General features: G+C 49.4%; 1 protein-coding gene across 4 annotated transcripts in view; it reads right to left on the bottom strand.

Moving 5' to 3' along the window:
* Nucleotides 1-13,343, bottom strand: part of ACOT7 (acyl-CoA thioesterase 7) — a 112,835-nt gene that overhangs the window by 33,181 nt on the left and 66,311 nt on the right. For all 4 annotated transcript variants that reach the window (XM_084821832.1, XM_084821831.1, XM_084821835.1 and 1 more), the window contains exon 7: nucleotides 9,158-9,274. In XM_084821832.1, coding sequence (XP_084677958.1) covers nucleotides 9,158-9,274 — 117 coding nt within the window. The remainder of the gene's footprint in view (nucleotides 1-9,157; nucleotides 9,275-13,343) is intronic.

Here is a 13,343-nt window from a genome sequence, read left to right as displayed (position 1 = left end):
TACAAAATCAGACTCAAACAGTGCTGATCAATGGGACCTTCTCAAACTGGGGAGAGGTAACGAGTGGGGTACTGCAGGGCTCAGTCCTGGGCCCAGGGCTCTTCAACATTGTTATGAATGACTTGGAGGAGGTGGTGCAGGGAATGCTGATCAAATTTGCAGATGACACAAAATTGGGCGGGGTAGCTAATACCTTGGAAGACAGAAACAAAATTCAAAATTCAAAGTGATCTGGAAAGACTGGAGCGCTGGGCAGAAAACAAGAGAATGACATTTAATAGGGATAAATGCCAAGTTCTGCACCCAGGAAAAAGAAACCAAATGCACAGTTTCAAGATGGGGGATACGTGGCTCAACAACACTGCAAGCGAGAAGGATCTTGGAATTGATGTCGATCACAAGCTGAATGTGAGCCAACAATGTGATGTGGCTGCAAAAAAGGTAAATGCTATTTTGGGCTGCATGAATAGAAGCATAGCTTCCAACTCCCGGGAAGTACTAGTTCCCCTCTACTCAGCACTGGTTAGGCCTCATCTGGAGTACTGTGTCCAGTTCTGGGCACCACACTTGAAGAAGGATGCAGACAAACTGGAGAGCGGAGGGCAACAAAGATGATCAGGGGACTGGAAACAAAGCCCTATGAAGAGAGACTGAAAGAACTGGGCATATTTAGCCTTGAGAAGACTAAGGGGAGATAGGATAGCGGGTTCAAGTGACAGGAAGCCAGATTCCGACTGAACATCAGGAAAAACTTCCTGACTGTTAGAGCAATATGACAATGGAACCAATTACCTAGGGAGGTGGTGGGCTCTCCCCCACTGGAGGCGTTCAAGACGAGGCTGGACAGCCATCTGTCAGGGATGCTCTGACTTGGATTCCTGCTTTGAGCAGGGGGTTGGACTTGATGGCCTTCCAACCCTACTATTCTGATTCTATGAATACCTTCTGGGTTCCTTGTGCTTCATGCATTTTGGTTGCCTTTCGTTTTCCTAAGACGTAGACGTAGCTGTCAGCTACAATATGCTGGTATTTTTGGTCCTGCCTCTTTTGCCTTCAGCCCTGCCCACAAATGGACTGAGGCCCCCGTTACCTTCTCTGAAGTGGAATTTGGCCCTCGGGCAGGAAAAGTTTTACCCATGGAAAGACTCCAGATAAAAATGCCGAGGAAGAAGCATCCACCCCCAACTCCCTTCCTCACCTGTCCTGTATTGGTTGTCACTATGAACATGGCACAGCCATGAGCGTGAGAATAGCAGAAAAATACCACCCAGGATCTCTGTCCAGGTGACTGCAGCAGCTCTCATGCATGCCTCCTCTCTGCCCGAATGCCCAATACAGAGAAAACCATTACGGCAGAAAGAAAATGAACAGAGGAAGAGGCAAGTCCCGGGGTTCATGAAATTTTAAAGCCAGCTGTAAAAGCAAGTCCAGCCCAGCGACATGCAGCTGGTGAGCTGTCAGATCTGGTATGGATTTGCCTCGGGAAAGGGACAGGCAAGCAGCAATTATTCCTTCCCCAGAGTTCCAGTGTGGGGGTGGCAGCAAAAGGAAGCCTCTTCTTTCCCATGTTTACCACAGAGAAAGAAAGAACAAACAAAACATTTGGCTAGGCAAGCCGCACGTGTCTATCTAGTCAGAAGGGACCGGCCCGTCAGAAGGCACTGGGTAAAACGGGCTGGCCACAAGGCGATGAAAAGCGGTCTGCGGGGTTGAGAAGCAGACTACATGGCACCCCATTTGCATGTACAAGCAAGTGACCCTAGACATTCGGATACAGAGGGGAAGCCTCCTTGGGTCCAGCAAAATGGAACCATATGTGGCTAGAGACCAAATGTGGCCCGAGGTTTCTCTGCAAACTATAAAGGGCTGTTCAGCCCAGCTGGACATGAGACTCTGAGCAGAACTCTGCACACCCAGGAGGACGGACAGCCCCAGCAAGAGCAGGTTGCTTGCTTGCATCTTCATTGTCCCTCTCCTTCGGCTACTCTGAAGCCAGGGCAAAGACACGAGAGGACAGGCTGGCTTGTCATCTGTTTACCCCAAGGGAGAAGGTCATGTTCTAGGTAAGGCAGGGGCCTCTTCATCCTAGGGAGGCAGCACTGTGAACCTGCCTGTTGACAGAACTAGCGCAGCAAAGCTGGGTCCCCAACCAAGGTGATGGCTGGAGGAGCACTCCTCCAGCCAGCACCTTGGTTGGGGACCCAGCTTGACCTCCCCCATGCCTTCCCCCATTGGAGAAGATACGGGGTGGACAAAGCCTTTAGTGCTTTGGGAGGAGGAGCACTCAGGGGAATCCCTGCCGGTATCCCCAATCACTGATCAGTGGTAAAAGCAGCAATTCCACTCTCCACTAGCCTTCAGTAGGTGGGGCTTTGCTCAAGGCCCCGCAGGCCACATTTGGCCTGTGGGCTGGAGGTTCCCCATCCCTGCTTCAGCAGGGTCATACATGCCCCATGGGCCACCAGCTTGCAACCCTATCTTACAGCCCACAAAGCACCAATGGTCTATATGAGGTATTGTCAACTGGCAAGGAAGAGAACAAATTTATGATTTCTCTTATTTTGCAGGCACCCCTCTCTGTCAACCTCTTGAAATCTGTGATGGGAGGGAGGAGAGGGTGAAGGAGAGCGTGCTTTAGCGGAAGGGATCTAGTCCTTGCACAGCTTGGCCAAGGATAATCTGGCCCCCAGTGCTCAAGAAGTTACCCACCTCTAGCCTCTGCGAAAAACACACTGCCTTGAAGATCTCTGCTCCACAGCCCAATTGCTTCCCTTCTCTTGACCAAAACTAAAATGATGTTAGACAATGTTCCCTCCCCATTCTGAGTGCCGTGCCTTTGAATTAGATTTACACTCCTGTAATTTTTCTCAACTGGCACAAAGTTATTGGAAACCTCCACTTCACACCCATCTCTACTCCTCCTTCACAGCACATTGCTGCTCGGATCCCCTCTATCCAAGATTTAGGCTGCTTCATGCTTTCTGCTCCGGACATGAAGATCTCCAAACGTGTATCTTCTCCTACTCTTCCTGGTCCGATCACAGGCCTATGGGGATTTCCCCCGGACGCTGAAACGTTACCCGAGACAAGAGCGTGCTGCTTCTCTGCATCTGTTTCCCTTATCACAGATTGCAGCTCTTGAATTTGGGTATGGTCAGAGCAGGCCTGAAAAAAGCTTTCCTTTTAATCAACACAAGGACAGACCCATTTTAGACAAGAGCTCCACAAGATGTAGACGTGCCAGTGCTGGCAGGACTACAATCTTCTAAGCTGCAGTGCATCTCTCTCCACGCAGAAACAGCAGATGGCACAGTAAGATTGGCAGAGGTCCACTGATGCCGTACCACACTGTCAGACTGAACCTCCAAAATGTGTGCTCTGCCACTGGGTCTATGGCCCCTCCCTGGTCTCAGCCTGCTCTCTGGCTGGGGTCTTTCCTGGCCCTGCTGCATGCAGCCACTTTCGAAGGATGCACCACAGATGGAACACTGGACCATCAACCTGCAAACGCATGTGCTCTGTGTGCTCTTATTAAAAAGGGCCCCACACGCAAAAGGGCTGGGACAAGCCCTGGTGAGAAATCTGCTGCCGGTCAGGGTCAGCAATGCCAGGTTTGATGGACCAAGCGTCTGCCTCTGGATAAAGGCCAGGCAGGGGACAGAGCTCAAGTGCAAGGGCACAAGCTTTGCACACAGAAGGTTCTGGGTGTCAGGGCCTTGTAAGTTATAGCCAGGATTTGATTGGAAGTAGCCTGGAAGGGCCTGGGCCTATTCAACCAGTCTGTTTCCCGCCTGCCAGCTGAGAAGAGCAGAGCAGAGCAAGCTGCTCCAGCTGGTCCAGGGACTACAGAAGCAAGCAAGCTCCCAGAGAGCGAGCGAACAGGGGGAGCAAACGGGGGTTGGCCAGGGGAGTTGCAGTGGTAGATGAGACAAAGGAGACAGAGGATAAGAGTGGGACTCTGCTTTTAACCTCTAGTGAGTAGAGGAGCAGGCACAGGCTAGTCTAGAACAATCACAAAGCTAGACACAAAAAGGGAAAAGAGGCTATGGAAGGACAAGACTCTCCAGTGGTGGTGACCTGCAAGGTGTGTGCAATGTTTGTTTTCTTGCCTGAGAACAACATGGTCTACACCTGCAACAAGTGCAAGTTGATCACGCTGCTGGAAGAAAAAATAAATGGACTGGAGTGGCGACTGTCGACCCTGCAGGGAATAAGAGAACACAAAGAGTTCTTGGACAGAATGGGGGAACTACCGCAGCAAAGGGAAGACCAGAAGCTTGAAGAGCAACAGCAAGATGAGGCAGAAGTGGGAAATGCTGAGATGAAGAAAAATGGAGTAGAGGATACTCCTTGGAAAAGGGTGACAGTTAGGAGGAGGAGAACTAGACACCACTCTGCACCAGTGGAGCTGCAGAACCGATTCCAGGTACTTGAGGATGAGACTGGAGGACAGCCTGCAGAGGAAGAATCACAGGGGAACCTACATGAGAGTGAGCAAGAGGCTGAAGGTCAGTCTTCAAAAAGGGTAAAAAGGGGGAACTTGGGAACTACAGACCAGTCAGTCTGACATCAATCCCTGGGAAAATTCTGGAACAGATGATAAAGCAATCCATCTGGAAGCACCTTGAAAACAATGCAGTGATTACTCGAAGCCAACGTGGATTTGTCATGAACAAATCCTGCCAGACGAATCTGATCTCATTTTTTTATCAAGTAACCTCCCTTGTGGACTGTGGGAATGCTGTGGACTTAATATACCTGGACTTCAGCAAAGCTTTTGACAAAGTGCCCCATGATCTCCTGATGAGCAAACTAGCTCAAAGTGGGCTAGATGAAACAACGATCCGGTGGATCCACAGTTGGCTACAGAATCGGACTCAAAGAGTGCTTATCAATGGGACCTTCTCAAACTGGGGAGAGGTAACGAGTGGGGTACTGCAGGGCTCAGTCCTGGGCCCAGTGCTGTTCAACATTTGTTATGAATGACTTGGAGGAGAAGGTGCAGGGAATGCTGATCACATCTGCAGATGACACCAAATTGGGCAGGATAGCTAATACTTTGGAAGACAGAAACAAAATTCAAAGTGATCTGGATAGACTGGAGTGCTGGGCAGAAAACAAGAGAATGACATTTAATAGGGATAAATGCCAAGTTCTGCACCTAGGAAAAAGAAACCAAATGCACAGATACAAGATGGGCGATACATGGCTCAACAACACTACAAGCGAGAAGGATCTTGGAATTGTTGCCAATCACAAGCTGAATGTGAGCCAACAATGTGATGTGGCTGCAAAAAAGGCAAATGCTCTTTTGGGCTGCATGAATAGAAGCATAGTTTCCAAATCCCGGGAAGTACTAGTTCCCCTCTACTCAACACTGGTTAGGCCTCATCTGGAGTACTGTGTCCAGTTCTGGGCACCACACTTGAAGAAGGATGCAGACAAACTGGAGAGGGTTCAGAGGAGGGCAACAAAGATGATCAGGGGACTGGAAACAAAGCCCTATGAAGAGAGACTGAAAGAACTGGGCATGTTTAGCCTTGAGAAGAGAACACTGAGGGGAGATAGGATAGCGCTCTTCAAGTCCTTGAAAGGTTGTCACAGACAGGAAGGCCAGGATCTCTTCTCGATCATCCCAGAGTGCAGGACGCGGAATAATGGCCTCAAGTGACAGGAAGCCAGATTCTGGCTGAACATCAGGAAAATCTTCCTGACTGTTAGAGCAATACGACAATGGAACCCATGACCTGGGGAGGTGGTGGGCTCTCCCCCACTGGAGGCGTTCAAGACGAGGCTGGACAGCCATCTGTCAGGGATGCTGTGACTTGGATTCCTGCATTGAGCAGGGGGTTGGACTCGATGGCCTTGTAGGCCCCTTCCAACCCTACTATTCTATGATTCTGGAATGTCAGAGCCTGTGTAAGCTCATCTCCGTCAGTGTTCTCAGAGCAGAGCCAGGGGGAGTCACCCAACTTCCTGCCCACCTGCTGGTCTTTAGCCTTTCAGCAAGGCCGATGTCTAAACAGGGTGTCACTGCTCAGCCCTCCAGCAGTCACACTTCAACCTGGGCAACCCTTGTGCAAACCCCACCCCACCTCTGTCAGGTTCTCACAGACTGCTTCCAGCCTCCCTGACTGCCAAGGCCAGACCAGCAGGTGGACAGGGAGTTGGGTAACTCCTCCTGGCTCCGCTCTGAGAACACTGACAGAGAGACGCTTACACAGATTCGGACGTTTCAGATGCTGAATAATGCTACTTATACTATAATGCTACTTATACTATAATGCTACTACTTATACTATAATGCTACTTATACTCAAATCCTGGCTATAACCTACAAGGCTACACTAGATTCAGCTCCAGCTGAAAGGAGCTTGGGGAGCAGGCTGGGGGAATCATCCCCCTGCCCAAGGGCCTGGAGAGCCATAGTCAGAGCAAGCTCCCCGGAGTTAGCGAGAAGGGAGCTGTGGCTCCGTGACAGAGCCCCTGCTCTGCATGCAGGAGGTCCCAGGTTCAATCCCTGGTTTCTCCAGGTAGGACTGGGAAAGAATCCTGCCTGAAACCTTGGAGAGCCATTGCTGCCGGTCAGTGTTGACAATACTGGAGTAGATGGACTAAGTGGCTGACTTGGCCTAAAGCAGCTCCTTCCGTTAAGGTCCTTAGATGGTCTGGCTCTGCGTAGGGCAGTTTCAGGTGTCCTTTCTCCCAGCTTAACTGTCGGTCCACAGTCATTCGTTCACAAGCTGCTCCCCAAACAGCACTACTGCTTGCTTGAGAAAGTGGAATTCCTTTTTAATCAACCTTGGTTCTTTACGTTGAAGGCAGCCCTGGCAGGGCTCACCTCACTTCTGCTTTTCTCTTTTTGCAGCTAATTATGATCTACCGAGGGAGCACATGGATAGAGCAGATCTTGCCTCAGTGCAAAACTGGGGTTGGTTTACATGACCTTCATTCAGGTCATTCCCATCACCACCTATTCTAGAGAGGGGGTGGGTGTGTCAACGGTTCACACCAGGAGGTCTTTGGAGTTTGACAGATCACCGATTAGCCTCAATGTTGCCTAGGGGGAAAAAAAGAACCTCATTGACCTGCTGCTAAATTTCATGGGATTTTTCCATTGCAATCAGACATTGCTGGAAAAGTCAGTTTCTTGGGAGACTGTCTCTTTCCATTCGGGGGGGGGGGGGCGCTCTGACCCACATTCTCTCCTGTAAAGATTTTAAAAGCTAATTCAGTTCAGCTCAGTCTTTCGAAGCGAATCTGTTCAAAAGAGGATCATAGGGAAAAGCACAGTGTGTGACACCGGGTGGAGAATTCAGCCTCTCACAAGTTAAGTTGCAGGTCTCATTTAAAGTAAATGTTTCTAGATATCATGGAGATGAAGATGAACTTGATAGATTGTGGGCAAAGCTTGTGGGCAATGGCCACTGAAATATCAGGAGCCCTCTTTAAGCTTTGCTGTCCACACACATGAGCTAAATGCATGGAAGGGAATGGGAACATGCTTCCAGGGCCTGAGGCCTGATGTGATATGCTGCCCCCTCAGCTTTGGCCATCCGCATATTGAGGATGACATCTGCAAAGGGGAAGCCAAGAGCTGAACACATACAGGCTTTTACACGCATTCAGGAACCCAGGGCAATCAGGGTTCTAGATCCTGTGGAAGCTGTATGCGCATAGGGTTCCCCTTTGCAGATGTCACGCTCAACATGTGGATGTCCGGGGTTGGGAGGTGGGCATGCAACATCGGGGGGCAGGGGGGGGCAGGGCAGAAGCCCAGTCCCACTCCAAGCATATAACCCTATGCATGGACAGCAATGCCACAGCTAGAGATTTCAGTGCCCAACCAATCTCTTCCCCTCTCGACCTTCTTACGAAACCAGAACTGAACTGTGTCAAGTAAGTTAAGTATAAGCAGTTTGCACTATTTACGCAGGCAACGGAAGTCAGCTTTTCTTGGCACAGAATTTAGATTGCCAGGGCATGAGAAGTTGGGGGCCTGAAGTTCAGTGTAAACACAGCCGTGCTGGAAGCCCATTGGGATACTGTGCTAGTGCTGCACAATTGGCTGTCCATGTTCCTGCCACTCCACTTTGAGACTGACTGCAGCTGCTTTCAAAGATCCATGCTGGGTTCAACTTTCTTTCTTGAGTTTTAATACAGACAAGAAGAGAGAGCCAAAATTAAGTACAGGATCTAGACCCCAGCTCTGCCCAGAATTTCCTTGTCCCTCGTCATGGCAGGCAAATCAAAACAAATCTGATGCAACGGACTCTAGTTCATGAAGGCTCATCCCCATAACACATTTGCTAGTGTTTAAGTTGCCACAAGGATGTGTCAGTTTTGCTTCAGCAGGCTAGCACAGCTATTTCTTGGAAAAAAGAAAACAACAAATTTAAGTCACAGTGTTCTTCCGGAGTGTTCTGGCTAAGCATGGAAAAGGTACAAGTAGGGTAGTACAAGGTCAGGACCTTGGAGAGTTCCTGATGGGGCTGGATGCATGATCAGGATGGCTTGACAAGCGGGGAGCTTGGAGTGTTGCTGGTCTGGAGCCAACTCAAGGTTTAAAGGGCACTAGAGGAAGAGAGGGGTGTGTGTGTGTGTGTGTGTGTGTGTGTGTGTAGTCCAGCCACCAAGGACAAAGTCTGATCAACAGTGAGCACTCCAGGATGCCTCCTACAACCCTGGGCGTGTTGTAGTGGTCCTACAGTGTTTCAGGTGGGCCTGGGGAGTCGCTGGGAACAGAATTTTCTCAGGAGCAGGAGATGGAAGCCTCATTGTCCCCTGGAGCTCCATACCAAGGAGGAGCTATATCTAAGGGTAAAGCACAGACTTTGCATGCAAAAGGTCCCAGGTTCAATCCCTGGCATCTCCAGGCAAAGCTGGGTAAGGCTTCTGCCTGAAACCCTGCAGAGCTGACACCAGTCAGTGTAGACAAGCCTGAGCTAGAAGGACCATTTGGTTTAAGACAGCTTTGTGTATTCCTCATCCATGCAAGTCCCAGGCAGGGTAGCCACTTTGCTGACTGTTGCCTGCAGCAGTTCAGTCGTCTCCATCTTCTGAGCCTTCGGACTGGGGGCCGGGCCAAAAAAACATAAAAGAGGCAGAGACCAAACGTGCTACTTACCCCTGGGGGCTGCAGTACTTGGTCCTTTACCTTTTTTAATCTTCTCGTGAAAATTGATGGCATCCACAGATGCTGTCACGATGTTGGTCTTGCAGTGGCGGGCAGCAACAATCCCGGCCACCTCATCCATCAGCTTCATAGTAACACCTGCAGGAAGAAAGAATGGCCAGCTATCTGTGGAGGCAGCCACCAGGCGGGTCTCTGGGCAAGCGAGTCTGGAGCTGTCAGTCCTGGCTCTCTTGCCACTAGGTTCCCCTCTCAGTCCTCCTCTGACAGGGGAGCTGTGGCTCTCCAGAGGTCACTGAACTCCACCTCCCATCTGCCTCAGTCAGCATGGCCAATGGCTAGGGCTGATGGGAGTCACAGTCCAACCACATCTGTTTTGTTTCGTTTTTTATTGTGGAATTTCAACAAAACCAAACCATGAAGAGAAAAAGCCGATTTATAGCAAGCTAAAAGCAGCAGCAAAACACAAAGAACCAAACTAACCACCAATTAATAAAATGGCAGAGGTGAACTCTTGTTTGACAAGGAAATTTACCAGAACCTGGAAAGATGTTTTCAGGCATTCGTCTGTAAGGACTAGAGACTTCCCTCTCTTTGGAGCCTGGTGGCCATTCTTTAGGGTTGCACAAAATGAACTACATAAACATACAGAAATTGGTACTGCCTGAAGAGTTCAGCAGCTTGAGAATCTTGGTTTATGGTGTGTTTTTTTAAAAAGGCATGTTTCTAGCTCCTGAAATGTGAAGATAGGCTCTAAAGCATCTGGCAAATCTCTGATACCAGAGGGGGGGGGGGGCAAGCAGGAGTTGGTGAAGAAACTACCCCAGACACCTCCAAGGGTCCATGAATTTGGACTGGGATCAACAGCCTCATGAATGAGGTAGGCTCACGGAGTCCTTCCTCACACCTGAGCTTAGGGGGCCGACCAAACAGGGCTTCAAGGCAGCGCTTCCTGCATCTTCCCAGCAAATGTGAACCCTGAACAGATATCTCAGGAACTAGCTGCACATTGCCAACAAGGAATGAGAGGAGAAGGCCTCAGCAAATAAGCCTGCAACAAGTTTCAAGGAAACACTACAAAATCATAGCTGGATCTTCAAAGACCAGCAGCTTCAATCTGAAGCTGCTGAGTTTGAAGGTAGTCTTCATGTGTATCCCAAAATTAGGGTTGACTGGGGGTGGGGGTGGGGGTGAATGAGCCCAGACTTTGGGATTCCCTGCTGAGAGAGATCCACACCTTCCCTGATAGTCTTCCACCACTGTCTAGAGACCTTCCCTTTATGGTAGGCCTTTGGTTGTTGGGGGTTTTAGTCAACTTTGTTTGACAGGTTCTTGCTGCTGTTCTTACGATTTTCTCTTTCTGGTTTTTGCTGCTCTTTCTTCTTTTAAAGTAACAATGTTTAACTGTTTTATTTCATTTTATTTCATTTCTATACTGCCCAATAGCCCAAGTTCTCTGGGCAGTTCACAAAAATTACCCCAAAATACAACATAATAAAAACATAATATAAAATAAAACGTTTACAAACTATTATAGTTTGATTGTATTTATCCATATAGATTGTATTTCTTTTTCTTTGTTAGGCACCTTGAACTGCATAGAAAAGTATATAAATGTTTTCAAAAATAAACAAGCCATAAATCCTTCAGAGTAAATATTGCTGGTTTTTAAAAGAAGCACTAAAGGCAATGAAATATCAAGGGCTTGGAGGATCTTGTTGGTATGGTCTCTGATCAAAAGGAAACCTGCATTCTTCCTCCAGGCTTTAATTAATTTCCACTTCCTGGAAGGTTTGTGGCTCATCAAAAGAGCGCTCAGGCATTATTCTGCAGAGTGAGCAAAGCTATTTGTGCTCATGCACAGAGAAGTGGGTAGGAGGAGGCTGGGAAGGGAAGGACAGGGCCAGCAAAAGTGAAGAGTTATTTCACAGGAGTCAACAATCCAGCCCTCCTCTCTTGTGACAGACTTTCAAGCCCAACAGAGGTTGGGACATGCCAGGCCTTTGGCAGGAACAAAACAGTTAAGAATTGAAGAGATGCAGCCCTTGTCATGTTTTCTGCACTGCCATTTGGAGCCCAGAATCGGAAGGTGGGGAAGGCGAGCTATTACCATGGTGGTGGAAACTTGCACCGAGTGCAAGGAGCCATGTCTCCATCCACCTTTGCATCTTGCCCTGAATAAATTGGGGGCCAAATCAGACAGCATATTCCAAAATGGAGAGGAGAGTCTGGATGTGCTGGAATTCTGGCTCTCTCTAGCCTTAAATAGGAACACTCTAGGAAAAGGCAATCACTCATATCCGATATACCACTTCATTCTGCTGCGAGCGTAAACAGGCTTTGCAGAGCAGGGCAACAGGGTCAGACTGACCCTCCACAACAGAGGTGGGGAGCCTTTTTCTCTTTTGAGGGCTGCTTTGCATCGGGGGCCATCTGTATGCTGGTGGTGGGCTGTCCCACTTCCTCTCTCCTCTCGCAGTGGGCTATTGGGAGGGGGACAGATCACTCTTGCCAGACTGTATGCCCCACCTGGTTGTCCCCTGCCCTAGAACCAAGCTGGTGGCGCTGGGTACTTCTTCCTGCCTACCACAACATACAGTGGAAGAAACAGTGTACAGATTGAGCAGAGAGAGAGTGAGAGAGAGACTGCTGAGTATTATTATACTACACTGTTTTCAGCGTATTCCCACAAGATCTAGCCGCCACCCCCACCCCGGCTCCAAGCAGGGCAACACTACTTCAACTGGCAGAAAAGCTAACAGTGACTAAAAATACCCTGGCAAGCACACGTTCCCAGAAACCGTGACTGCTTTTCTAGCTCCTTTTGCTGCTACTAAAGCCACAAGATCAAGAGTTGCCATCTTCCTGCAACATGGAAAATTGCTTCCCCATGCCCCAACAGCAGTGCTGCCCTGCCCCTGCTGGCCCATGGCATGGGGCAGCAGACTGAGGTCACAGCATGGGGAAAAAGAGATCTTACACCTGGGAGGAGAATGTGACACAGGGATGACTTCTGCTCGTGGCCACTATGTATCATGAGTAATGGGGGGGGGGGAGCTGTGCCCTAAACACAGCTCAGAGAAAGATGCCAGGGTGGGGACCCAAAACAGTGCCGGGGAGGACACCGGTTGAGGGCTGTAAAAACCATCTGGGTATTCTTGGACTCAAACCGCCATTCTACTCTTTGCAGTCATGGTTTGTGAAAATGCTCCAGCATTTAAGCCATGTCGGGCAGAAAGTGGAAGAGCTGCACAAATTCAACACTCTTTCTCCTTTCCATCGGATGCCACAGAGGCAGTGGAGCTCCTGAGCTGGGCACAGTGATGAACTAGACACGGGCTAATGAACAGACATAATCCAGAGAAGAACAAAGTGTGGTTGGTCAGTAAGACAGCTGATCCTGAGTTAGGGGAACAGCCTGTTCTAGAGGGAGCTGCACGCCCCTCAAAGGGCCAAGCTTGCAGCTTGGGGGAACTCCTCGAGCCAGCCCTACTCTGGAACAGTCAAGCAAAAGCTGTGGCCAGGAATGCCTTGGCACACAAGTGGAAGCTGTGTAGTTCATACCCATTCTGGGAGGAAACAGAGCTGGCCACTGCAGCACCCGCCTTGATCTTGTCCAGGCTACTCTGGTGCACTGCCTCTGTTTGGAAACTTCCACAGATGCAAAGTGCCACAGTTTTAGACTTGGGGGGGGGGGTCCTTCAGAGCACTGACTCCGATAGCAACTGATCTTCACTGGAATCCTACCCATTTCCAAGCACAGCTTGAAGTGCTGGTGATCGCCATTAAAGCCCTGAAATGGTTGTACCCGGTACTTGAAGGGCTGCCTGCTCCTGCCTGGTCCCACTCACCCACTAAGATCACTAGCATGGCCGCCCCTCACCTCACTGCCATCAGAGATGCATTTGGTGGGTGCGGCAAACGCAGCTGTATCAGCTGCAGCGCCCTGGCTGTGAAACTCCTCACCCTGGGGGCTCCTTCTGGCGATTTTTAAGCGGGCGAGTTTCTCTACACTCTACGGGGTTGGATTCATTTTTGGTCCCTCCTGTTACCATATTTTGTTCTTCCATGCTTTCACTATTAATTTGCTTTTGTTAGGGGGATTCTTTCATGCAACTGGCTTTGATGTGTTTTCAGTTTGACTGCTGTAGACCCATCTGGGGGCTACATTTGGGTCTGAAAGATAGGGCATAAAAGTAAAATGTTGTGT

This window comes from Heloderma suspectum, chromosome 15 (genome assembly GCF_057233095.1).
Source record: "Heloderma suspectum isolate Gila_16-S chromosome 15, 16-S_ref, whole genome shotgun sequence".
Taxonomy (NCBI): domain Eukaryota; kingdom Metazoa; phylum Chordata; class Lepidosauria; order Squamata; family Helodermatidae; genus Heloderma; species Heloderma suspectum.
This window is presented reverse-complemented; position numbering and strand designations above follow the sequence as displayed.